This window comes from Carassius gibelio, chromosome A24, assembly GCF_023724105.1.
Source record: "Carassius gibelio isolate Cgi1373 ecotype wild population from Czech Republic chromosome A24, carGib1.2-hapl.c, whole genome shotgun sequence".
NCBI lineage: Eukaryota > Metazoa > Chordata > Actinopteri > Cypriniformes > Cyprinidae > Carassius > Carassius gibelio.
In genome coordinates, this window is record NC_068394.1 from 5,131,186 (window position 1) to 5,158,216 (window position 27,031).

Below are 27,031 nucleotides of genomic sequence, written 5' to 3' on the forward strand. Positions count from 1 at the left end.
CTCGCATATCATAATTATTTTTTTGAATTTTTGATCAAACACAGAGCTGGTGAGATAATAGACACTTATAAAAAATAAAAAATAAACTTAAATGTTCATAATATTTTAAAATGACCTTTAATGTAATCCATAATTAAACAATAAATTATATATAAATAGATAATGAAGGTGCACCAAAAGTTAACACAAGGGTATTTTTCATAAATGCCAGTTCAGTTGTAACGTATGTTTTAATTGTTGTAACTTTATATACTATAAAATTACTATATTACACTACATACAAAATTGTATATAGCATACAACCACACAACTAAAAGAAAAACTTGTCCTAAGAAATATTTCTAACTAGCCCTACTGTAGGTCTCCCCTTATTTGATTTCAGGGACAGAGAAACACAGCGAAACTTGTCAAACAAAGTTGACAAAACTCAATTCCGCCCTCAATATGACGTTCTGTCCTCAAATCCTCTACATTTTTAATCCCATTATTGTTCAAAAGCCTTGACTCATTGCCACACTGAACAAAGACATGTAATTTCCCCAAGTATTTAACGTTAACTTTTACACAAGTGCAACAAAAGGACATGAAAACAAAGCCACCGTTACACGCTTTTACAATTTGAAACATTCAAGTTCATGAATGAGCCTTTACAGGTCTTAAGAAACATTCCCAGCATAAATTTAAGTTTATAAGTGAGATCTATTATGCATTCAGAGGAAGCAAAGAGGAACAGCTATACCATATGCATTTTACCATTTATCATTGCAACTATATTGGAACCACAATGCTAAAACTGGCAATGCATTTGAGGACAAGTTGAAGCATCTCAAAGAGATCGTGATCGTCATTATGGCAGAGACACTGAAGTAATGTGGTGGTTATTGATGAAACATATTGAGCTGGGCTGGAATAGAGTTCGCAGTGATGGGAATAACGGCGTTATAAATAACGGCGTTACTAACGGCATTACTTTTTCCAGTAACGAGTAATCTAATTGATTACTCTTCTCATCTTAATAACGCCGTTACCGTTACTGCCAAAAAATGCGGCGCGTTACTATAACTGATGATGAAGCTGTTTTTTTTTTTTCATCAGACCAACTAGATCTCTGAGCGAGAGGCAAATACTTTTTTTTACTGTTCTTCCTTGGTTAGTGGGCAGAGCACGAGACAAGCGCATAAATGCTGACGATTGGCTGAGGTAGAGTAACATTTCATTGTAAGCCAATCAGAGGTAGAGTTGGGCGGGTGTTCGAAAGCACGCATAGTAGTGATGGGAATTCGGCTCTTTTGACTCAGCTCACTGAAAAGAGCCGGCTCTTTGGCTCACAAACGGCTCTTTAAATGACTTTGACTATAATATTTCAATTTTTATTACATAATTATTTAATTTCTATAGGCTAAATTTGAAAAAAAAAATAGAGTTGGCTCTTCAGATATGCGAGCCAGCTCCCGAAGTTCAACTAAAAAAGCCGGCTCTTAGAGTCGGCTCATTCGCGAATCGCGAACGACTCATCAAAAGCTCATTCGCGAACGAGTCGATCCATCATCACTAACGCTCATTCGCGAACGACCCATCATCGGACAGGACAGGACACACAACGAACAACACAAGCCAGTCAGTCAACGAGAGACAGGTATGGCGACGAGCCCAAATAATCCAAAAGTAGCCTTCTCTAAATAGAAGTATATACATTACTTTTTCCTTCAAGAAATTAAAGAAACAATAAAAGGAAATATCAAAAGTTCCCAAAAATCTATCGTGTTATTTGCATTGATCCACTATATAAACATAATATCTACATACATGCCATTTGATTGGAGGCTAGTCTCACTTTGTCCCACAGCAACTTTTTTTTTTAGATGTGTGTACAATGTTTCATGTTTCTGTTAATAATGTATTGTATTAAGTGTCCATTTCATTATAATATTCAGATTTATCATAAATAATTGAACATGCACATGTATTTTAAGTTCCTTTAAAGAGGGGTAGAGGTGGGGTCACGTTTGAGCATTTAAAATTTAATTTTACTTGAAAGTAACGCAATAGTTACTTTCTTAAGTAACTAGTTACTTTAAAAATTTGTAACTGAGTTACTAATTTAGTTACTTTTTGGAAGAAGTAACTAGTAACTGTAACTAATTACTTTTTAAAAGTAACTTGCCCAACACTGGAGAGGGATAATATGTGGAGGTGTTTGCAGTGGGATGATGATGTTGCAGCTATAACCCTAATCACTGAAATCACATGAATGCTGTGGCTGGCTATATTTATATGCAGACCATCCCCCATCTGTTTAGAGACATCTCTCTGTATCTCCTGACCCCAGATTTCTGTTAGATGCTAAAACAAGAGTTCTCTCTGAGCTCTGCATGTGTCTAGAAGATATTCTTGTATATTTTGAAATACATGTTGCTCGAAGAACCCATTAAATATTAAGGCTTGGTGACTTTTAGTCCATGTTTATAAGCACTGAGGTCAACTATGTGCTAGTGTATGATTATGTTTAAACGTACATGCATCCAGGGCCAGTGCTGGAAAACAAACTAAAACTTCTACTGTTTATTTTTGTAAATGGAATTGATTTATTTATGACTTATTTTAAAAACAATAAGATTAATAATACACAATCCATTAAAACCTTAACAAATGAAAAGCTTAACAAATATACAATTAACAGTGCTAAAAATGTATGAATTCTCTTCCATGAAAAATTGATAAAGCTAATGATTAAGGCGTGTACTATATGCACGCGTGTATTTAAATATTAGTATTATTATTATTACTAGTATTATTAAATGGCCCATAAAAATGAAACGTTCCATGAAATGGTCCATAAAAATAAAATAAAATAAATAAATAATAACTTAGCAATTGTATTATTAAAATTAGTCAAAGATAATGATAATAAAATAGTCCATAAAATAAATAAAATTGATAAAGAGCTTAACAACTACTATTAAAAATGCTTCTTTTTTTTTTGCCACTTAATGATACAACTGTGAATGGAGGACTGAAAGTTATGGGAATATTAAGAACATGATTGGAATATATAAATCTAATTTGAACTTGCATCGCCACATGTGGAGTATGTTGGCCACAGCTTCTACAACATTTAACAAATTTACACATGAACTCGTAATGAAATTTAATTACGAAACCAAAGTACTTGAAGTCTCAAATGAGATTCTTTTACCATTTAGATGTTTAAAATAAAACTTTTTTTATTGTTTGAATATTCAAAAAAGCCCTTGCATTAGGGGTCCCTTTTAATACTACTTTACATTAGTTTTAAAATGGGCAAGAACAATGAATGCATTGAGAAGCGGCCGCACCTTTTGCTCGGCGTGTGTTCGCTGCTGTGATTTAGAATTGTGCAGAATGCACTTGCGCTTGTTTTCACCTCTGCTTATCTCCCCCTCTCAGCCCTGTATCTCATGTGCCCCTCCCCTAATTTATCTACTTTCTGCCTGATTGATTAGTAATGCCTTTTTTTGTTTGTTTGTGACTGAGACTTAATTAGATTTCACAGGTTAGAGGTCTACACACTGAAAGTTCAAGATTATTATTATTATTTTAATTAGATTGTGCCATTAAAGCAGGTTATTGTGGGACATTTCGGAGAAGGGAAGGACAGCGCTGTGGCTCCACCGGCAGACATTAAGTCTGTGATGGAGTTCCACACATGCTCCAGAGCACTGGATGTGTTTGGTTACTGCCTATCAACGTCAGAAATGAGAAGTGCTTCAGGGAGCCAAAAAAGTGCTGTGTAAATGGACATTTTTAGTGCTATGGATCCACCTGTTGACTCAAAGAGAATTGTGGTCAATAAAATAATATAAAAAATCTCGGAAGGCTCATCTGCAGATTACATGCTTTTAAGAGCAGTAAGCCTGGAGAGCTTTTAGTTGAGTGCAATTAGAAAAGGCCTTCCGTCAAACACCACATCCAGGAGGTCTATAATAGACCAGGAAAGTGAATTTTCAAAGTTGTAAATAAAACAGTACACACAAAAAAAGCTATTTCAGTCAATTCACTGTTACTTGCCATTTCTTTGTAACTCTTTGTGAAATTTACAAGCAATTTCTGAGTGAAAATTCTTTCACCACCAATTTTTTTTCAGAAATAGTATTGCCGTTCAACTCAATTGGAGTTTTATGGCTGGCATAGGATGTTTGTGACCATCGTTGCTCATGATTGCTCAGTTGCCAGTATTTTTAAGTTAGGAAAATCACATTAAGAAATTTCTGATTGGCTACTGCAAGAATGCATAGAGTTCACTATTAAAATTTCAGAGCAATGATGTCAGCGGCAGCATATAGGGAAAAATAAAAATCCATTTAACTCTATCCCACTTATTTGCATTCCTCAAAGACCCATTAAAACCTTTCTGATATCATGCAGATCTTTCTAAAGGAGATCTGCAGAGGAAGATGAACCATATATAGGAAATTTTAATAGATGAATTAAAAGACAAAGTAGTGTCCAGCTGCTTGGCCACAAAAAAAAGAAGAAGTGTCTTATAATGAATAGCCATTATTACATGTACTAGTTGCTAATGAGAGCGATCATGACGGCACAGTTGTTGGATTGGACACCTGGTAGGTATTGAACAGCAGTCACATTTAAAATGCATTTAGAAGCCTGATTACAACCATATGAAATAAGGTATAATGGTCCTCGTCAGATTTCACGTCGTTTCAAACAGCGAGTCCAAAGAGAAAAAAAAAGAGTGAATATCGTAAAAGCGATAATAACTTTTGCACCCATCTGGGGGGTAATAAATAAATAAATGTGTGCTTTGCAACTGTGCATCAGCCAGCAAGGAGAGAGACGCGGCTGTGTGCGGATTTAATTAGAAAGCAAAGCTTTTTTGACAGTAAATTGATTTTTAATTGTCTTCTCCTGCATCCGCTCCAGGTGGCTCAAGTCTTCTCTATTTGATGTTTTGTGTGCTTTATGTGAAGGTTTTTTCCTCCTGCCAAAACACAGTTTATTATGGCACACTGCAGATTAGCAAACGGTTCTCCCAAATCAAGCTTATTCTACATCTGAGGGACATTCAGTGAGGTTTTAACAGAACTGTTGAAATTCTCTGCGGCACGGTCCAGTAAATGCACTCAGAAACAATGGCAATAGTGGAATTTTTTTTTTTTTTTTATTTTTTTTTTTTAACATGGTCTGGTCGACATTGCTAATGGGCCCAACAGGAAGCAAATGTAATTTGAAAGGAGCTGATCTATGTACGCCCCTGTTGTGGGGTAATGCTGATGTAATTATTATCTGCCGTTGATGGAGGATTGGTAGAGGAAGGATTTGGGACCGTGCCACAAATTTGTACAGAATGTCATTCAATCACACACAGTGTTATATATATGGTTAGACAAGCTTTCAGTGAAGTAAACAGCTCTGATTTAGACATACAGCACCAGCTTTTCTAAAAACAGATGACACCATGACAAGGAAATCAGAATGGGTGTGGTCTGCACTGAATCTGATCTAATGAGGTTATATATATATATATATATATATATATATATATATATATATATATATATATATATATATATATATATATATATATATATTACATAATACATTCCCTATATCAAATGACTATACAAATGACTTTGCAACAGGCTATTTATCATTTACATTAAAAACTGTTTTAATTAACAGCTTGCATTGAATATTCTCACTGCAGCAGCTAAATAAAGATCGCTTCACAGCAGTTCATACATCATATGGCGTGAGATTGTGACATGGTTATGAAAGTCTTTGATCGGCACAAATGAAAATGAGAAAAAAGGGTCCTATAGCTTCAGCTTTAAATCGGTTATGAAAGCAAATTATATAAAATGACAGGAAGCTAATGTGATCGGGGTGGGGCTGACCTTTTCTGTGCTTAGAGCTACAGCTGCCTGGTTCATGCATGCGTAAGGCCTGCCCTTTCTACTGATCCTCTAATACTTTATATGCTTTATAATGCAATATATGCAACATTTCAGGGAGTCCTTATGTGGAGAAGGCGTCAGCTTCCAAACTTTATTTTATCCTGATGCATGCTAGGAGAGCTCTTGATTTAGTTTCATACCAAAATGATGTAATGTAAAGGAGGTAAAATATATAAAAAGCAATATCTAGTACCATTTTCACTATTAAACTCAATTCAAGAGCATTATAATTTATGATAATATCATGGATGAAGTCCTAATTCAAAGAAATATGATCAGGTTCTACATTCATTATAACCAAGGGGATGGTCTTTATTTGATTAAATAAATGAAATAACTGACAGCTAATGAGGAATTCTGTGGCAGAATATTTTATATTAATGAATGACTAGAGCGGCCTCATGATAAGCACTTAAATTTAATATAGTCTGACTGGCATGTCCCCAATTAGATATTTCCTAATAAGTCTCTTATTAGATATGCCCGATTTTGTCCCATAATATAGTTCCACACAGCAACATAGCTAAACGTTTGCACAGCTATATAGAATTGTAATTGCCACTGTCATATGAGGTCTTAATTAAGAGCTCTGCCACATTGCAAAGGCATTTAAATTGAGCAACAGTAGCATCTGCTGGTTGCAAAAGGACATAGCAGAAATTTAGTGCCAGGGAAATCATTACATACTGATTTGAATGAATGGGATTTTCATTTAATACTTCAAGACATTGACACATTTCTTAAATATATAGTTCTGAGCCACTACATTGATTAAAAATGAATAAAGTATTTATAATAAAATATATTATATTAAAACACGACTGTATTCTCTTTACTAATATAAATATGAATGTAGTTTTTTTTTTTTTTTTTGAATATATAGGCCTACTGTATATTTTGTAGTATATAAATAATACATTAAATGAAACTGTATATTAACTGTTAAATATCTACATGGCCACATCTGAAATCACCTACAGTAAATGTTAGTTTACACACACATATTAGTAACCTTAGGTTATAAACTGGACTCCAAAACTCATAATCATAAAGCTTTTATTAAGAATTTATGCAACACACACAAGTTTAAGCCTACATTTTAAACTTTAAAAACTATAATTTGATGTAAAACAGTATTATTTCACGGATCAAAAATTGAATAACCTTAAGCTGCTGGTCAAAAACCAACTCATAACATCAAGCCAAATACCGTAAACATACTCCTTCACGTGGGCGTCCCGCAGAGCTCCGTTCTAGGCTCTTTCCGATTCTGCGCAGTTGAGCCTGATCCGCCTCGGATGAGCTTTTGAGAGTTGTGCGGAAAAAAAATCGATGAGGTCCAGAAAACTTGTAATAAAGTAGCGATTTGAGCAACGATGAGTGGATCTGTTGTCGACCACACCGTGTCATCGGGGAATTCTTCGGTTGCGATTCCGACAGACATCAGCGGACAAATATTAGATCTAGACGAAGACGATGACTTGGAAGTTTTCAGTAAGGTAATTTATGGTCAACTGGTTTCAGCTGAGATCGACCGCAGGTTTTCGATCAGTTCGGTGAAACAGACACCTTACAAGAATTGATTATACATCATAAATGACATAGAAATCTCAACTTCTCCGTGAAATCTTTGTTTTGTTCTGATCTGAAGTTCTGAAGGTTAGCGATCAGGCGTTGTCATACCAAGGTTATTTTTTTTATTTATTTTTTTTACTTCTGAGTTTTTTCCCTATGTTCTGTAGACTTCGTCTTAAACGTCATTTGATGCAAGATAATTCGTTTTAAATAGCCATAATTCATCGACCATCTCAGTACCGATGCAGCCTATGCGAACGCCTCTGTATTTTTGTGGTTGTCTGTCTGTCTCACTGTTGCGGACTCGCCTGCCTGTCTTTCTGTTGTCTGACTGTCAGTTAGTCCGCCTGTCTTTCAGTCGACGGTCTGGAGTGCGCTAACAGCCAGCCATCTAGGCAAAATACCCTAACAATTCCCAGCAAGCAGTTACAACACCCTAGCGATATCTGGCAACAGTTAGAACACCCTGGCAACACTAGTAACAGTTAACATGCTCTTACAACTGGCCAGAACACCCAGAGAACAATTTCCGCCAAGCTATCAGAACACCATAGCAATGGCTGACAGCAGTTAGAACATCATCATAACATCTAGGAACAGTTAGAACACTCTAGCAACACCTAACAACCAGCCAGAATACCCAAGAAACTAAGTAGAAATCACTAGAAACACCCAGTAGACCGTTAGAACAACCCAACAACAATATTTAGAACACCCTAGCTTAGAAACTAGACGGAACACCCTAACAATTCCTAGTAAATGAGGCTAGAACACCATAGCAACACTCAACAAGCGTTTAGAACACCCTAGCAATGCCTAGCAAGAGATAGAATAGCCTTGCAACTAAACCATCACCCTTACAATTCTCAGCAAGCAATTAGAACACCCTACCAACTTCTAACAACAGTTAGAGAACCATAACATTGCCTAGCAACTGAACACCTTAGCAACAGTTAAAGCACCCTAGCAACTAAGCAGAACACCATGGAAGTTCTCAAAAAGCAGTTAGAATACCCTAGCAACAGTTAGAACACCCTAGCATCTAAGCCGAACACCATGGAAGTTCTCAACAAGCAGTTAGAACCATAGACATATAAATAACTAGACGCCTCATTGGCCGCTCTGAGCCGTTGCTGCGATACGTCAACGCGTCCGCCATGTTAGTGAGGGCAAGACTGCCTTAAAAATACATGGAAGTAAACGGGGAGCTCCGGTTTTTTCTGAATAAAAACACGATAACGTTCACATTTATCAACCGATTTCAGGTTTGTGATCTACGTGCAGTTAAAAACTTTGCCTCCAGTTATTTAGTTAGGTTTGGAAAATTATTAATTTTCGTAAGGAATTGTGAAAGCTCACATTTGTCTCACTTCTTGATTTCGTTTATTATTTTCGGTTTACAATTCTAATGTTAATTTAGTATAACTGTGACATATGAATGTAATTTAATTTGAATATTCATTTAATTAAATGTATTTGATTTTATTGCCTTGTCTGTGTTCAATCCCAACATTTTTCTCTTTTTTCTCTCTTTCGTGTCTCAGATCAGAACACAGCTCATTCCCTTTGAAATTCTGTGATAAAATCTAAGTAATACATCTTTAAACACTAATAATTTACTATTGTTGAGAAAATTTAATAAAACAAGTAAATACAAATCAAAAAGTGACACACTAACCTACAGATGAACTCCACAACAAATAATAACACATGTAACTGATGAGGCTATGGATCCAGTGAAAATGAAAATATGAACTGATACAGTGCACAGTAGAAATATAGTAAAAGTGATATGTTATATTAAAAAGTACATGTAGTACAACTTAAAGTAAAGTGAATAATATGAAAAGCGAGTACAACGCTACAATAACATATTCAATATAATAGATTTATAATAGTATAAAATTATTTGTATAATATGAATAATACCATAATAAATAACTGAACAACAATAGGTTAACAATAGCAAGAAGAATATGTAATATCAAGGGTGGAATAATACAGAATAGACAAAAATGAAGAATAAATTAATAGTAAATTAAAGAGTAAAATAAAAAAAATTGAAATGTAATTTTAAAATACTATTTGTGTAATAATTATTAATCAAATTCAGACACAATATAAAAAATTGTGGACATGAGTTCCAGATTGTGTTTAATTAATGAGCTCCTTAAGTAAAATATATACATGTATAATATTTACATGTACACACACACACACACACACACACACATATATATATATATATATATATATATATATATATATATATATATATATATATAGTTAATTTCAGCAGTAAAGTTGAAATAAAACAAAAATATGAAAATATGTTCTATAATGCACATTACACACACTCATGCAGAAAACACACACATTTTGAAACAGTGATTTATTTTTCCATGTATGTTAACACATATAAATGTTTAGGTGTGAGTGTGTAAGGTTTACCTTGCACAACAAAATCTCAAAGTATAGTTGTTCATCATAGACCAGAATATGAGATGCTCCCCTCAAAAACTTGATATTAATCAAAATTAATAATAATTATAACAACATCACAATGAGTTTATCATGATATTGCAGCTGGATTCACTATGAGTTCCTGTGTTTTTCATTTCTAGGCTATTAACATCATGTAGTTTTTGTGTAAAGACACACGCAGTACATTATCAGCATTAAACAGCCTGTGCAAAGCTTTTTAAAAGCAGTCTATAGTATTATTATATGAGCTGGTCATTCTGTCGATTCATTCAGGGCTGCTCTGGGTTTAGTACAAACACAACACAAGTCTAGGGAGGTATAGTCTCGTCTCTGAGAACAGCTTTCCTCAGCTTTCCTTAAGGCTGTCCTTGTCCTGTTTGCAAATGGCTAAAGGAGAAGAAAAAAGAATACATAGAATCAGTTCACAGTTTTATGAAAAGCAATGAAATCCTTATAATCAAGTGATGATAAACTTAATCTGTAACACTTTTGAAAAACGGTCCATTAGTTAATATTAGTTAACTACTTTAGTTAACATGATCTAAGCAAGAACAATCCTTCTACAGCATTTATTAATCTTAGTTGATGTTCATTTCAACATTTACTAATGCATTATTTAAAACAAAAGTTGTGCTTGTTAACATTAGTTAATGCACTCTGAATTAGCATGAACTAACGATGAAAAACAGTATTTTCATTAACTAACATGAACAAAGATGAATAAATACAGTAATAAATGTATTGTTCATTGTTTGTTCATGTTAATTAATACATTAACTAACATCAACTATAGGACTAGTATTCTAAAGTGTTACCACTTCATCTTTGTAAATAAGTAACGGTAGTGAAATTAAAGAGAGAATCATTAGCTCCATCATTAATCTAGACAGTCAAAGGGCTCACTCTGTATATTGTGCTCATAACACCATTTAGTTTATTATATAAATGGCAATATAAGTTAAAACGTAATAAGAATTCATTTAAACTCTGAGTTCTTATGAAGTCTCCTTCACTGCTAACTACGCTAGCGATATTATTAATCGTCTGACACTGGTGGTTAATTAAGCTGTCAACATAAAGTTAAAAATGACCAAAAACATCGAGAAAGAACAGCTGAGTCTTACCTGTGAAAGATAACACCCCGAGATCTGTTTTTACTATCGTGTGACGGTTTGTAGGTGTCCAATCTGTCGATGAGTCAGATATGTTTTCTTCTGTCCTGATGTGAGAGTTATGACAGTTGCCCGCTCCAATATGGCGGCGACGTTGACGTGCGGTCGAGCGGCGTCTAGTTATTTATATGTCTATGGTTAGAACACCCTAGCCATGCCTAGTAGCAACAGGGGTGGTGTTGGCGCAGTGGATAAGTCACATGCCTTTGGTGTGAGAGACCCAGGTTCAAATCCACTGTGAGACACCAATGTGACATTCAACCAAGTATGGTGACCCATACTCGGAATTCGTGCTCTGCATTCAACCCATCCAAGGTGCACACACACAGCAGCGAACATACACACACCCGGAGCAGTAGGCAACCACCATCCATGCCGCAGCGCCCGGGGAGCAGTAGGCGGGCCGTTGACCTAGGACACCCCGCCCAAGGACACCCCAGTCCCGGTATTGCTTGCCCGAGATTCGAACCCAATCCCCCTTGGATTAGGCGTCAAGCTCTCTAACCACTAGGCCACGACCCTAGCAATTGAAGGTTAAGACACTGACATATATATCAATTGTAAGTCGCTTTGGATAAAAGCGTCAGCTAAATGAATAAATGTAAATGTAATGTAGCAACTAAGCAACAGTTAGAACACTCTAACAACAACTTGCAACCAGCCAGAATACCCAAGAAGCTAAGCAGAAAACACTAGAAACACCCAGTAGACAGTAAGAACACCCCAACAACGAGCAATATTTAGAACACCCTAGAAACTAGACGGAACACCCTAACAGAACAGTAACTAGTAAATGAGGCTAGAACACCATAGCAACACTCAACAAGTGTTTAGAACTGCCTAGCAAGAGATAGAATACCCTTGCAACTAAACCATCACCCTAACTATTCTCAGCATGCAGTTAGCAACAATCTTTGATGTCCCTAGCAACAATCTTTGATGTCAGACTGACAGTTTAAAGTTATTCTTAAACTTTGATTTGTCGTTGTTTCTATTTCTCTCTCACTCTTTGGTTGGTGTTGTAGTCAGTATCAGCAGTGAATGGTTGTGAATGGCAGTGCAGTGTTTGTTGGGTAAAGCAGCAGTGCAGTTTGTGCTGACTGCAGGCCAGTTTGTTATGACAGAAAACAGACGCTTAGGCTTCTTTCCCAGCAGCTGTGGCTAAACGAGAGGGATTTGCATGCGTCAGTGTTTGGAGCAGGAAAAGACAGCAAGACAGTAGGAAAATCAGTTGTTTGTTTCTCACTGTGATCAAAACACAAACAGCTTTCAAATCAAGTTCAGGGCAATATTACGTCCGGTTATAATGAAACGCTGTTGTGGCATGATACGGTGGTTATGTGGCTTAGTAACAACAGCAGAACAGTGGCATTTTTTATAAACATTTTTTAGGTTGAATAACTTAACTATGAAAGTTTACGATAAGTACATATGAGTCTAAATATAAATATTTTCAAAAGTGCCTTTAAGCAACATAATTAATTTTTCTAAGCTCAAGCAGCATATATATATATATATATATATATATATATATATATATATATATATATATATATATATATATATATATATATATATATATATATTAGTTTTTTTATTATTAAATCGTGTATATTACTTCAATAAAATTATCAACATATAGATAATAATGGAAATGTTTCGCGAACAGAAAATCTGAATGATTTCTGAAGGATCATGCAACACAGAAGACTGGAGTAATATTCAGCTTTGTCATCACAGAAATAAACTACATTATAAAATATATTCAAATATAAAAGTTATTTTAAATTAGAATACAGTGTCACAATAGTACAGTTTTACTGTATTTTTTTATTAAATAAATGCAGAGTTTGTGAGCGAGCATAAGGCAGTTATTTTAAAAATCTTACGACCCAAACCTAGATATTTATATATTTGTTTTATTGCTTTTTTTTAAAAAAATCTTGCTTCTCCAAGGTATTTTAAAAAATACCAGGGTATTATTATTTTTATGAGCATTGTACCATAGTAATTCATCATTGTAAGCCAATTCACATCCAGTTGGTTGAAAACACAAAATGCACGTGTTGTTTGATGGATGTCTAAACTCTCATGCTGTTTAGTGTTGATGGTCCCTCACATGGCCTGATGCATATTTTTTATTTTGTTTTTTTGAGTAGGATACGAGTACGACTCTAACAGACGGCAGCTCTTTCAACGCCTCCATGCAGACCTCCCCTGCTTCAATGATCAACCAGTACAAGCTTGAGGAAGAAGAGGAAGATGCTGACACCAAAGATATTTTTGTCACAGTCGATAACCCAGAGAGTCACGTAACAGCTATTGAGACGTATATAACTTACCGGGTTGAAACTAAGGTACGGCCAATCTGAGCTCAGACTCACTAAGGCAGGTTCTTTAAATAATAACCTCATATTTTTCCATCATTCTCCCGCACGTCAGACCACACGGAGCGAGTTTGACTCAAGTGAGTTTGAGGTGCGAAGAAGATACCAGGACTTCCTGTGGTTAAAGGGACGTCTGGAAGAAGCTCATCCCACACTCATTGTTCATGTAGGTCAAGTTTGTGAGTCTCCCGCTTGTCAAACATTCTAAGGATTCTATGAACACAGTTTATGGGATAAGGTTTTAGGGAAATAGTCCAAATATTCCTTTTTTCCATGCAAATATATATATTTTTTTACTTCTACTAATGCCATAAATCATTTGACTCCCCCTTCAAAACAATTCAAGGTCTAGTCCATTTAAAATGGTTTTGGTTGCGGTGTTTAAAAACTCTCATGAAACATTGACTTGATTGCGTCCCGTCAGCCGCTGCCGGAGAAGTTTGTGATGAAAGGAATGGTGGAGAGGTTTAACGAAGATTTCATCGAGACGAGGAGGAGGGCGCTGCACAAGTTTCTGAACAAAATAGCGCAACATCCCATTTTCTCCAGCAGTGAAGATTTTAAGATCTTTCTCACAGCAGGAACTGGGGTAAGATGATTTGATTTTTATTGAGTTCTCTGTTAGGGCTGCACGATTAATCGAACACGTGAAACACATACAGTATTATGCTGTTTATTATTAGTATTATTAGCTGTTTGCACTGGTGTTGCCATTACTGGCCGCCATGAAAATATACACACATTTTCAGCTATTAGAGCATTAGCTTTTGCAGATGTGGGTTATTTTGCTGTTGTCACCCTTCAGTAATATCATACTCCATTCCACTGATTCTCTGTGCAGGAGCTGACCTCTCATAAGAAACAAGGTCCGGGATTTCTGAGCCGGATGGGTGAGACGGTCAAAGCCGTCGCTGCTGCGGTCAGAGGGGTCAGGAACCGTCCTCAGGAGTTCACCGACATGCAGGAGTACGCAGAAGCCTTCAGTCAGAAGATCAGCTCGCTTGATAAAATTACTCAAAGGATCATCAGAGAGCAGAAAGGTTGGACTTTTTGTCTCGTTCACACACTCTTCAATGAATCGTCATATCTAGTCTAGATCTTCTCATCTGGTCCCATCTCCTCTTTCTTATTTAATTGACTGACATTTAGGAAACGTATTTGTGTGGGCTATAGCTGCTGTAATTATGGGAATGCTTCTGTTGTTGTCACAGAGTACCTGGAGGAGCTGAAGGAGTGTGGGCCGACATACACGCTGTGGTCACAATCAGAGGAGGAGCTGGCCGAGCCCCTGAAGAACGTGGCAGGCTGTGAGGATAGATGCTATAAGGAGACAGAGGAGCAGGTCAAACATCTCAATGATCACCTGATTCCGGTCCTTCATGAGTACGTCCTCTGTGCCGACACACTCAAGGTAGACCAGCAGAAAAGATGCTCCCGTTTTGTCTTTCATAAAGGAATCATTCACCCTAAAATCCTAATTTAGTCATCATTTACTCACTTTTATATCATTCCAAACCTCTTTGATCATATTAACGTTTTTTTGTTCTGTTATTTAGCAAGGATGCATTACATTGATCTAGAGTGATAGTAGAGACATTTATGGTGTTACAAAATATATTTATTTCAAATGCAGTTATATTGAACTTTCCATCCATCAAGGTCATTATAAAAAAAATAATCATCGTTTAAACAAAAATGGTAAGCAGAACAACCGTTTTCAATGTTGATATGAAATGTTTCTTGTGTGGCAAATACGGATATTAGAGAGATGACACTGAAGACTGGAGTAAGGGACTGTTCACATATCGCGTCTTTTGCACGCGCAAGTTAGTTATTTCCAATGTAGGCGCGCGGTATGCACGTTCATAATGGAAGCGACGCGATTTGCGACGCACACGCGGTGCGACGCACCCGTTTTTTCCAGGCGCGTCCGCACCGCAACTTACCTTAATCAGAATACCGTAAACGCACCGCGGGTCATGTGACAAGAACTAAACATTCAGCTTCATCCTTTCCCGTAACAACATTGAAAGCTCAGCCAAGATGAAGGAACAGGTGAACATAGCCTAGCGTTTTCCACGCGTTTTTAGGCGCGATATGTGAACGGCCCCTAATGATGCTGAAAATTCAGCTTTGGATCACAGGAATAAATTAAGTCTTAAAACATATTTAAATAGAATACTGTTATTTTAAATTGCAATAATTTCTCGCAAAATTTGTGTAATTGTGATCAAATAAATGCAGACTTGCAGAGTCTAAGAGACTTCATTCAAAAATAAACAAAAAAACCTTTTGAAGTGTTTTTTACTTTTAAAGACATGGTTCAGAAAGATGTGAGGGTGAGTAAATGACATCAAAATATTAATGTTTAAGTGAACTATTCCTTTAAGTGCAGAATGTTATTTATTTGTCTTAGTTCAAATGTTCTATTCTATTTTGTTCGAGGCAAATGACCTGCTAGTATAAAAATCATGTTTGAACTGATATGATGTTTGCTGCATTTCATTCCGTCTAAAATAAACTTTGATGCAAAGCTAAGATCAATGCAGCCACGTTATGTTTTCCCAAGACTAATCGCATATTTCATCCAGCCTTAAATTTCATTAAAATATATTGATCACAATTTTCATACTTCATGAGTATCGATCATGGGTTTTCAGGCAGTACTAAGGAGGCGAGACAACATCCAGGCGGATTTCGAAGGGAAGGCTGAAGCTCTTGCCACAAAGAAGGCAGACAGAGACGCGGTAGGTCTATTATTGACTATTTCAAATTCTTCACGTAATCCATCCAGTGCTCCTCTGAAAATTCATGGAGATTATTTTTAATAAAACCGAGCTTTAGCTGTCGTCCTGGCTTTCATTAGACAGAGCTGCAAAAGGAATTTAGAGAGATTATATGACTATCTCCAGATCGCTGTAGATGTCCGTTAAAGCCGGACTGCTCTTGAAGTGGGACGCTTTTAAATATTACTCGTATTGCCCAAGCTAATATTGCCATATTTAAGTCTGTTTGGCTTTTTGAGTTTATTTTTGTCAATTCAATCAAATATCAGGGGAAAGGACGCTTGAATGCTCTGAAAGGGCATTAATGGACAAAGTACTAATGGTGTCCAGGGAAGCTTAGCAGCATCTCAGCTCTCTTGTCAATTTAATTACGTGCTTTGAGCGCGGTGCCTGCTGACTTGCGCTGCTTACTACAAAAGGCCATTTCCAAAATGAGAAGGTATCCCCAATGGCCTGATTATTATTTTTTTAAACCAAAGAACTATATGCTCCAGATTCATTCACTCACAGTCTGGAGAAGAAACGATAAGCCATAAAATGCATTTGTACATGGTCCTTATGCAAAAACGCACGTGTCCACATTCTGCTTTGGATCATAGTATAAGATTTGCATAAAACTGCTACTACTTAACAATCAGTAGTAGTGAGCAATGTTGGGGAACTTTCTCTAAAACTGTACTTTGGTCAAGCTACAAGTTAATTTTAAACTAGTTAAATGACAGAAAAAAGTACCGTATTTTCCGGACTGTAAGTCACACTTTTTTTCATAGTTTGGCTGGTCCTGCGACTTATAGTCAGGTGCGACTTATTTATCAAAATTAATTTGACATGAACCGAGAGAAAAGAAACAAGAGAAAACATTACCGTCTACAGCCACGAGAGGGCGCTCTATGCTGCCAGAGATGGTGCTCAGAGCGCCCTCTCGTGGCTGTAGACGGTAATGTTTTCTCCTGGTTCTTGGTTCTAAATAAATGCGACTTGTAGTCCAGTGCGACTCTATATATGTTTTTTTCCTCGTTATGACGTATTTTTGGACTGATGCGACTTATACTCAGGTGCGACTTATAGTCCAAAAAATACGGTAGTTAGCACCCTCTACCCAGAATAAATGGCTCTGTGTGTGTGTGTTCATAGTGTGTGTGTTCACTGCTGTGTGTGTGCACTTTGGATGGGTCACCATACACACTGGGCTGTATGTCACTTTCACTTCGCGTTCACTTAAATGTGTCTGTTCGCACAAATTATTCATGAATCAGCTTCACCAGTGAGTATAAAGTTTTTTAATGAATCTTCGCAAATCGCCTTTCCTAATAACGTGCTATTAGCAAGTTTCATGATGAATGATTGCTTGCAGGCGTTTAACCAATGTCCATTATAAACCCAATATAGCCTTTCTCAAATTCTATAGTGTGAAATGTTATTCCCGCGGGAAACAGGTTTTGTGATTTCAATTCCAGATGTGTTCATATTCATGTGTCCATTGCTCATGTGTCTACTGAAGGACTCTAAGGTGCTGAGTTTAGCATGGGACAGCTTGGTGGGACGATCCCCCGAGGAAGTCAAACAACAGAAACAGCAGAAACTTAAGGGCGAGATTAAGGAGGTAATAAGTCCCCTCTAAAGCGCTTGGGCTTGGCCTGACTTACTGCTTCTGGCTTTATCTACTCGAGGGTTCTTTTGACGTTGTTTTTCTGAAGCGACCACACCTTAATAAGAGGGCGTTTTCACCTTCACATTTCTGGCTTAGTTTAGGCCAGTGGAGTGTGATGTCAACATTCACGCTCCCTAAAATGCTGTCAAACATGCTGTGGCAAATTTGAGTAGATAACTACCTAATATCTCACTCTGCTGAGCAAGTTAGTATAGTAGGCTTTTTCTTACGGAATCAAGGTGTGGTGCATGTGACCTTTTTCAACTCGGCCCTCCACTTTGTCTACAGACGTGAAAGAAATCTGACATCATGTGGATTGTTGAAGAGAGGTGTTATTACTTTTTTGGAGATCAGGGTCGGTTGCAATAGATCCATCAGGCTGAGCGAACCCTTAGTTATAATTCTTACCTTATGGGTTTGGTGTTGAGGTATTATTATATGTTTTTATTTTGAATAATGGAAAAGATTTGGTTGTTTGGAGAACCCCAATAATTATTTATTGTTGTTTTCGCAATTAGTAGTAATGCTTAGTTTAATTATTATTATATATAAAGTTATGCTGTCTTAAAGCATTTTTTATTTTATTTTTTATTATTTTTTATTTTTTTTTAGTATTTTAGGGCTGCCAAAGTTTACTTATTTTAAAAAAAAATCAGTTGTGTTGTTTTTAATCTTTATTTGAGTTACCAGATTAATTAAATTGAATTAAAATGAAATTAATTCCATTTTCATTTTAGGTTTTTGTTTTCATTTTAGTTTTTGCTAGTGTGATAGTCTTATAAAATATCATAGAGACTTAAAGTTGGCCTCTTTTGTTAAGTTTAGAAAGTATTCACAGAGCAACACTAGAACTGTACAGATGAGTTTTGCATGAACAAGCAATGCAAACATCTCAATGTTTCTGCTTCTGTCATAATGTTTGCTAGCAGACTAAGTGAGTTTCTCCAGACAAATTGATCTGGGATTTCCATATGTGTGTTAAGAGGTCCAAACCTGGTCTGCATCACTTCCTAATCCTGCTGCACCCTCTTTTCCACATAATTTCCTGTCATCTCTTTACTTTCACTCTAAATTGAGAAAAATACAGTAGGATGCCTCCATGTGCTTTCTTTCCAGCAGAGGGCAGTAAAGGTCACTATAAACAAATTGAAGAAGATCATTGTCCCATTTATGGGAATCTCCCTCCAAATGAATGAGACACTTCAGTATTGTTGACTAACTTGAATATTAATATGACTCAACCAAGTTTGCTCAAGATGATTCATTAATTTCTTCAAGAGTGGATGTTAGAGTCAGTTTGCTTTGCTTTGTGTATAAATGTGTGTTTTAGTGACAGCAACATCAGATCTGTGGAACTAATGATCTGGCCTGCCTGTCAGAAGTGAGATGTGGCTATAGACAATGTCTTGTCTCTAGAGCAATCCGTGGATTCACCAAACACAACTACTGTTCTACAAGACGGCCTAACATCTGAATCACGCGAACACACGCTACAATGAAAATGAGAAGGAACTCTGACAGACAGCTACCTCTGACCTTCATTAGCTTACCTGTCAAACATCCTGCTCTCTGTTTTATAAATGTTCTTCTCAGTCTTGGCCCACTGATCTGATATGCCACCGTTCCCATAGGCCTGTCATTCCTGACACCACTGGGCATGTTTGCTGTTCATCTCTCACTATGTTTAGACACAGAAACTGTTGAGCTGCGCAGTGACAGGAAAGCAATTGTGAATTGTGCAAAGATGCACAGTATACGCAATATATGTAACATTTTGTTTTACTTTACTCTCAGTTTTGATCCATTTAATGCATCCTTGCTGAATGAAAGTAATAATTTCCTTGGGGGAAAAAAAAAACTGACTGACCTCAAACTTTTGAAAAGAAGCATAAGTGGTACATATGCAGATCACTACATTTGGGGGGAGAGTAACTGACAATTTTGATAGTCTGGTTTGAAAGCAGATTCAGTGTTGTCAGATATGCTTGGCATCATTATTTGAACAACTCTATTAGACTTTCGAGACAACTTGCAGGGAGCCAAGAAACAAATTAACTTAATTACAGCGACTGATCTAGTTGATATCAGCATATCGAATTTATTCCTGCATGCGCAGCACAATTTTACAGGAGTTATATTCCTCAGTAATGAAAGTTTTTACAACACTTTAAAAACGTCTGCACGTCTGCACTCTGATGGCAGAAGAGCTACTCTAATAATATTGGCATTGCTATCTTGGTTTTAACTTGTCCGTTCAGCGCTACATGACTTGTCATCTCTAGAGACACTGGTCAGGATTAGGGATGCACAAAATTACATATTTTCAAAATTGGTTAGTCAGGACGTCATCTGAAGGATTAGTTGACTAGGCTGTCTTATAGAAATCCTGTACAGTTAGGCAGGTTTAGGGTTGTGACCACCAGACGTGATTAGATCAGATTTAGATTAGGTTTCTGAACATTAAATGCAGCCCTTTCAGAAGAATAAATAATATATTTTCAATATATATAAACAAACAGACTAAATAATGACAACTTTTATTGCATTTCTTAATATCAATGTTGAAAACAGTTCTGCTGCTTAATATTTGTGGAAACAATTATATTTTGTATCCGTATTCTTTGAATAAAAAGTTTAAGGAGAACAGCATAAGGCAGCTCACTTGCTCTTATCTCACTGCGGTTGTATCTCCCGGTTAAATTTACTGGACCTTTGTGCTGACTTTGTAACTACTGACCACAATAATCTTTTGGATAGGCTTGAAAATAATGTTGGCATTATGTGAATTGCATTTTGGCATGGTTCAAATCATACTTATCTGGCTGTTATCAATTTCTAGCAGTACATTAAGAGTTCAGTTCAGTATGTAGTTCCGCAAGGCTCTGTATTAGGACCGTTGCACTTCTTGATGATATAATTTCTAAACTTGAAACTCGTTACGCTGACAATAGTCAGCTTTATATTTCTTTGAGGCCTGATGAAACATACCAATTGACAAAACAGAGTGCATAGTTGATATAAAAAATTGGATGACTAACTTCCTACTACTAAATTCAGAAACTGTCTAACTTGACTGCATTATTACATCTTAAAAATATTTCTGAATAACACTGAATATCAGAAAATCTGAATACTTGGCTACTTGTGAATGGCCTTTAATAGAGAAAGAAGCTGTTTGGTATCCAGATGGTCTAGTTATGATATCTAACAGCAGAGGCTAACTGGACCATGCTAACCAGCCAATCATTATGTGTTCAGATGAGCGATGAGCTGGATAAGGCGGAGTACCGGCTGGAGGGGGCGAATAATGCACTCAAGAGCGACTGGATCCGCTGGCAGAAGGTCATGAGATCTGACCTACGATCAGCCTTCATCGACACAGCAGAGAGGAATGTCAGCTACTATGAAAAGGTGAGATGTTTGCTTAGTCAAAAACAATTTCGGATTAATATTACATTTTCATTATTTTTATAATCTTGTTGTTGCCATTTTATAAAAGCAATAACCCACTTGAGGCTGTCGATTACTACTTTAAATTTGATCAAGCTTTAAAATAGTGAAGATCTCAGACATGAGAGATAAGCACTCACAGCGATGAGGTGGTAAAAACAGTTCCCGTTGAAGACTTGGACAAACCGCCAACAGATTTTACAGGGATGCATGTGGCCATCTGCCCGCATTTATTTGCACAGCCGCCCTGGATATGTGCCAGCAGAGGGTGGTAGTTTCTCATTTTTATCCCTGCTGACAAGTAATTGCACGCCAAGTCTATAAATGTTGACATTGCTCACTAGATTGGATGCGTTTAAGCCGGTACACTGCTTAATTTATCTTTTTTGAAAAAGCTCTCTTTTGCTTTTCAGTCTTAAACCATAAATAATGACCTCAAGGTTTAAGGTGTTTTACAATGGCACCACATAAAAAAAGTGTTAAGCTTTCAACGTTTTCGAGATGTGGTGATCTCGGTTACCTGCTGTGCCCTCAGAGGCCCTAGAGAACAACCTGTTGTTTGACAGAAACAGATGAATGGGTTTATAGCAATAGCGAATATGACAGACTCTCTGTTTGGTCTCTGGAGAGTCTGAGGAGACATCTAACGGGATTTTTCAGATGCAAGCAGACTCAAAAGTCAACCGTGCTGCCTGAAAACTGTTATTCACACCAGTGTTGGGGAAGCTACTCTAAATGAGCAGACCTCACCTCCCTGAACGCATCAAGCTTTAACAATGCAAACTCTAATATAAGGAGCAGTGCAACTGCATACTGGTGTGGGTGGATGTTCACCATTTGCATGGCGTTTAGTACAAAAAAGATGTCATAGCAACAAGGCTGTTGCTGCAATGATAGCAAAGATGAGGATGCTGTCATTAAATGTCAGCTAGAACTCAGCCAGCACAGAGCCTTCGCAGGGTTTTCATACACAGACGGCAGAAACATTCCTCTTGTTTCCAGAGTTAAAGCAACAGCTGATGCAACTGATGTTTAAAATTGCACATCTCCAGCCCTTCGACCGTGTCTCTCTCCTCCTGTGTAGCTGAAAGAGAGGTGTTGCTCGCCGTCTGATCTGTGCAGTTACGTCTCAGGTGTGTCTGTGTTGATGATTGTTATTATTCATGCATCACTGGCTGATTAGCGCCACATTTGGCTGAGCGCGGTTGGACTAGCATCTGAGCTTGGGGCAAGCTATTGACCCTCCCAGAAACATAAGAGCCGTTACAGAGACCCGATCGATTAGTAAGCGTGTGTAAGACAGGGACGTTTTGCAAACCAAACCCTTAGACTCTCCAGACTGCTGAAATAGGTTCAAGTCTCTTTTGTTCAGTGTTTCTCACCCAGTCAGTGATCTGGAATGGTCACATGGGTTTGTCTTGTGTCTTTGTTTTAAGATGGTTTTTACTGTGTCCTTATGTGCACTGCATTGTAAATACATCTTTTGTTGTTGATTCTGAGGCTTAAAGAAACATTTTCTTAAAAGGTAGTTGTGTTCAACTTTTCTTTGTTCTCGGTTCTTTTTCCCCCTTCCATATTTACCGTTTTCTCAGCTGAAGTAATTAACTCGCGACAAATGGCGAAAGTCATTCTCTGCCGAGATCAGAAAAATGCATTTTCCACCTTTTGAATGAGACATTTTCATTTTTCTTGTCCTCATTTGACCAAGTTGTGCTAGAAGGGTCAAATGTAAAGGTATACAACCCCAAAATTTTTATTCTGCCATTTTATTTATTCATTGTAATTTAATTATAATAAATACAAATATTATAATTAAATTACAATTAAAAAAACTAAAATGACAGAATAAAACATTTTGGTTTAAGTAATATAACTATACATTTTCTTAATGGTACCAATTATAATATATTTGTTTTATTTAAATTATTTATTCATCATATTTGAATATTGATATTGTAATAAGATTTGAATGTTAGTAAATGTAAATGATGTAAATGTAATAAAAATGTTAGTGTCTTATTAATTATAATTATATATATATTAATATTTAATACATGATTTATTTTTTCATAACAAAGTTAAATAGTTACAATTATTGAAAATAAATGAAAGTATATATTTTTTTATATATTTTTTTTAGTTGATCAGTTTTAAAGCAATTCGGCTTTGCGTAATGTTTAACACCCCGTAACCATAATCAATATTACTTCAATTTAACAATGTTTTATTCTTTGTTGGTCTTTTGCTCTATGAATTCGCAATTTAGATTTCTCCAAACTTTAGCAAACAAAATATAACCAAACAAAATATAACCATTCTTTATCTATGCTTTCGTTCCAATCCTGTATTTATGAATAAAAGTGAATGGCACACTAAAGAGTGACCGCCTTTTTAACCAGCTGCAGTTTAATCAATATCTTAAACCTGAGCGACACAGACGTCGACTCCTTCCTGAGACAAATATAGTCTTGTCCCAGTGAGATTTGGAGGGCGACTCTGGTCCAGCGGCCTCAGACACCGCCTGTCTAAAGTCGTTTACCGAGGTCACATCACGTCTGAATCCTGTGGTGATGGAGTGCATTGATGAACTGTTTTTGACAGTCGGTGAGCCTCAGCTGATGCGCCTCCAGAGGTTCTGCTATCAAACACGCTCTCATGTGGCATCCGAGGGGTTTTGGTGAGGTGTTTAGGGGCCTGGACCGCGACTGACGAGTCCCAGTGAGGACATTTATCAAGGTTTCTAATCTTGACACCTGAATGGCACACAGGATGAGGAGCGACCGCAGCTTGTGGATGAAATTGGAAACCAAATGGCAGCCGCTTGTCAGGCCTCATGGTTAACGTGGTTTAAACGGCTAGCCATTTCATTGCAGTCAAGAGTTTTTACTGATGTGAGAATGTTCATTAAATATCACTTGCATATGGATACTGCTGCACTCACATTTACTTTGAAAAATACATTTAATAAAATACAAATCTAGGGATTCTTATTTACAATTTATTTATAATAATGAAATTTTTTTAAATTATATAAAATCTTAATACAATCAGTCCAAATCCAATTGTATGCATATCTATCCATCCATCCATCCATCCATCCCAGATTATAATTATTATATATTTTATTATTATAATAAATATTTTATAATTTATATATTAATTATACTATTTATATTAATATCATTTATAATTATTTATATATTTGAATATATTTATATATACTATTGTTTTAATTGATAATTCTTGCAGATTAATATATTTTAATGATTGAATATTGTGTTATTCATTGAATACTGGTGTCTGTTATTAATTATAATTAATTTATAATATTTATAAATATAATGTATATTTTCATAATTATAGTAGTTATTATTAGTGTATGGTAGAATATTAGTATATAAAAATGTAAATGTACGTTGTAAAACTATTATAGAATTTAGATTTATTATGTATTGTATTATAATTACGATATTTAAAATGATATAATTTCAATAATTTTTATTTAAATTATTTATTATATTACATGTATTATATTTATTACTTCGCTTCCCATGGCTATTTCTATTATTATTTTTTTTATTTTTTTTTATTATTAATGTGTCCATTGTTCTCTTGCAGTGTCTGGCTGTATGGGAGTCATTCTTGCAGTCTCAAAGGACCGATGCTGAAGGAAATGGAAAGGTTGACTCTTCCTAATCTCTCAAGGTGCTTTTTATCTGAACGGGACAACCAAAGACGCTTTTATTCCTGCAGAAACCAAAAAGATTCATATCTAGAGACTGAGTTACCAAAAAGAAGGGACAGTAACTCTGTCCAAACATCTCCCAGCATTCACCAGCTCACCCAGAGAAACTGCAGTGAAAGGGGAATTTCTCTGTCAGTACGTTTGACCCACGTTTGAGTACTTTTGATAATAGGGGAAAAAATATATACTTGCCAAATCTTTTATACTGAAAACTATTTTTCATTTTTGTTTATATGAATACAACACGAGATGGAAAAAGTAATGCAATTCCTGGAAAATAAAGATGCACACTTTATGGTTTTATTGCATCATCAGTGAGGATTTTATCCATATGATGTTTGCGATTCCTATGTCCTGCCCTTTTGCAGCTCAATGCAAATGCTGTTTACCTCTTACCAGAGCTGCAAAAAAAAAAACTTTTGTTTAGTTCAGAAATAAAGACAAATGCACTCTGAATAGATGCATTTCTTGCATTGGACTTAAGTAATCGTTGTGCTATTCCATTCAGGTTACTGAAGCTGCATCTTTATGCAAATATTGAAGATGATGCTGACATTCCAGAATTGTTTACATGTTATTGAAGTGCAGAGATCAAAAGAATTTACCTGTTGCCTTTGAATATGAAATGAGTGTATTGTTTTAGATACTTTAATATGAATTTGAATGCGGTGCACTAATATCATAAAGTGTAATAAATTGCAAATGGATTTAAAAGTACGCTTTTACAGATCATAGGTGAATTTAATGTCATGGAATCATCTATGAATTCTTGGAATGGTTTGAAATTGTTATTGAAAAGTTGATTGAAAGAAGGCTTGTGGTGTGTGTTTTTATTCTCTCTCAAGGGAAAATAAGCAACCAGTTCATTATGCTGGATCCTAAACTGGGTTACCTTCACAGCTTGATCACATGCAACATAAAAATGATTAAATCTGTTATTATAAATTGAGGAGTTGATAAAACACAAAATAAAATTGTGTACTTCAGGGTTAATTCTAGCGTCTTCTCCAAGCTGGTTCTTTTTAGTACAACAAAAACATAGTTCATCCAATATTGTATGATTCATGAACAAATTACTCTTTTGAACAGGTAATTTTAGTAAAGAAAAAGAGTACAATCACTCACAAATAAATGTGAAATAAATTAGCATAGTCTGATTCACAAACAAATTACTTGTGTTACTACATATGAACTAGTTAGTTTTAGTGAAACAAAAAATAGCACATCCAATGCAGTACAATTCGCATACAAATGACTTCTGAACTTGTTCTTTTTAGTGAAATAACGCTGTAGCACAATTAGTGTAGAACAATTCACGATTCACAATTCACTTTTTTTTAGTGAGAAGCATACAGTGCAACCAATGTAGCCTGATTCATGAACAAAATGACTCTTGTGAACGGGTTCTTTTTAGTGAATCAGAAGCATAACATGCAACCAATGTAGCCTGATTCATAAACAAATGACTCTTATGAACAGGTTCTTTTTAGTGAATCAGAAGCATACAGTGCAACCAATGTAGCCTGATTCATGAACTAATGACTCTTATGGACAGGTTCTTTTTAGTGAATCAGAAGCATAACATGCAACCAATGTAGCCTGATTCATAAACAAATGACTCTTATGAACAGGTTCTTTTTAGTGAATCAGAAGCATACAGTGCAACCAATGTAGCCTGATTCATAAACAAAATGACTCTTATGAATGGGTTCTTTTTAGTGAATCAGAAGCATAACATGCAACCAATGTAGCCTGATTCATAAACAAATGACTCTTATGAACAGGTTCTTTTTAGTGAATCAGAAGCATACAGTGCAACCAATGTAG

The 27,031-nt window shown here is 36.0% G+C and overlaps 1 protein-coding gene and 1 long non-coding RNA gene across 3 annotated transcripts; one reads left to right on the forward strand and one right to left on the reverse strand.

The window, feature by feature from the left end:
* The first annotated feature begins 7,197 nt into the window (after positions 1 to 7,197).
* LOC127946514 (sorting nexin-7) lies at positions 7,198 to 26,016 on the forward strand. Of its 2 annotated transcripts, XM_052543134.1 has the most exons (10): positions 7,198 to 7,453; positions 13,345 to 13,542; positions 13,628 to 13,738; positions 13,997 to 14,161; positions 14,414 to 14,612; positions 14,784 to 14,983; positions 16,233 to 16,319; positions 17,860 to 17,961; positions 21,268 to 21,420; positions 25,078 to 26,016. In XM_052543134.1, exons 1-10 carry the CDS (start codon positions 7,331 to 7,333, stop codon positions 25,153 to 25,155), a joined length of 1,416 nt encoding a protein of 471 aa, XP_052399094.1. In that variant the 5' UTR covers positions 7,198 to 7,330; the 3' UTR covers positions 25,156 to 26,016. The 2 variants fall into 2 exon arrangements, with proteins under 2 accessions (XP_052399094.1, XP_052399095.1); XM_052543135.1 differs by lacking the exon at positions 17,860 to 17,961 and having other exon boundaries at positions 7,201 to 7,453.
* LOC127946515 (uncharacterized) lies at positions 9,905 to 11,293 on the reverse strand. The gene is made up of 2 exons (XR_008151110.1): positions 11,138 to 11,293; positions 9,905 to 10,400 (listed from the first exon to the last, which is right to left on the reverse strand). It is a non-coding gene; the product is annotated as an uncharacterized LOC127946515 (long non-coding RNA).
* Positions 26,017 to 27,031: the final 1,015 nt, after the last annotated feature.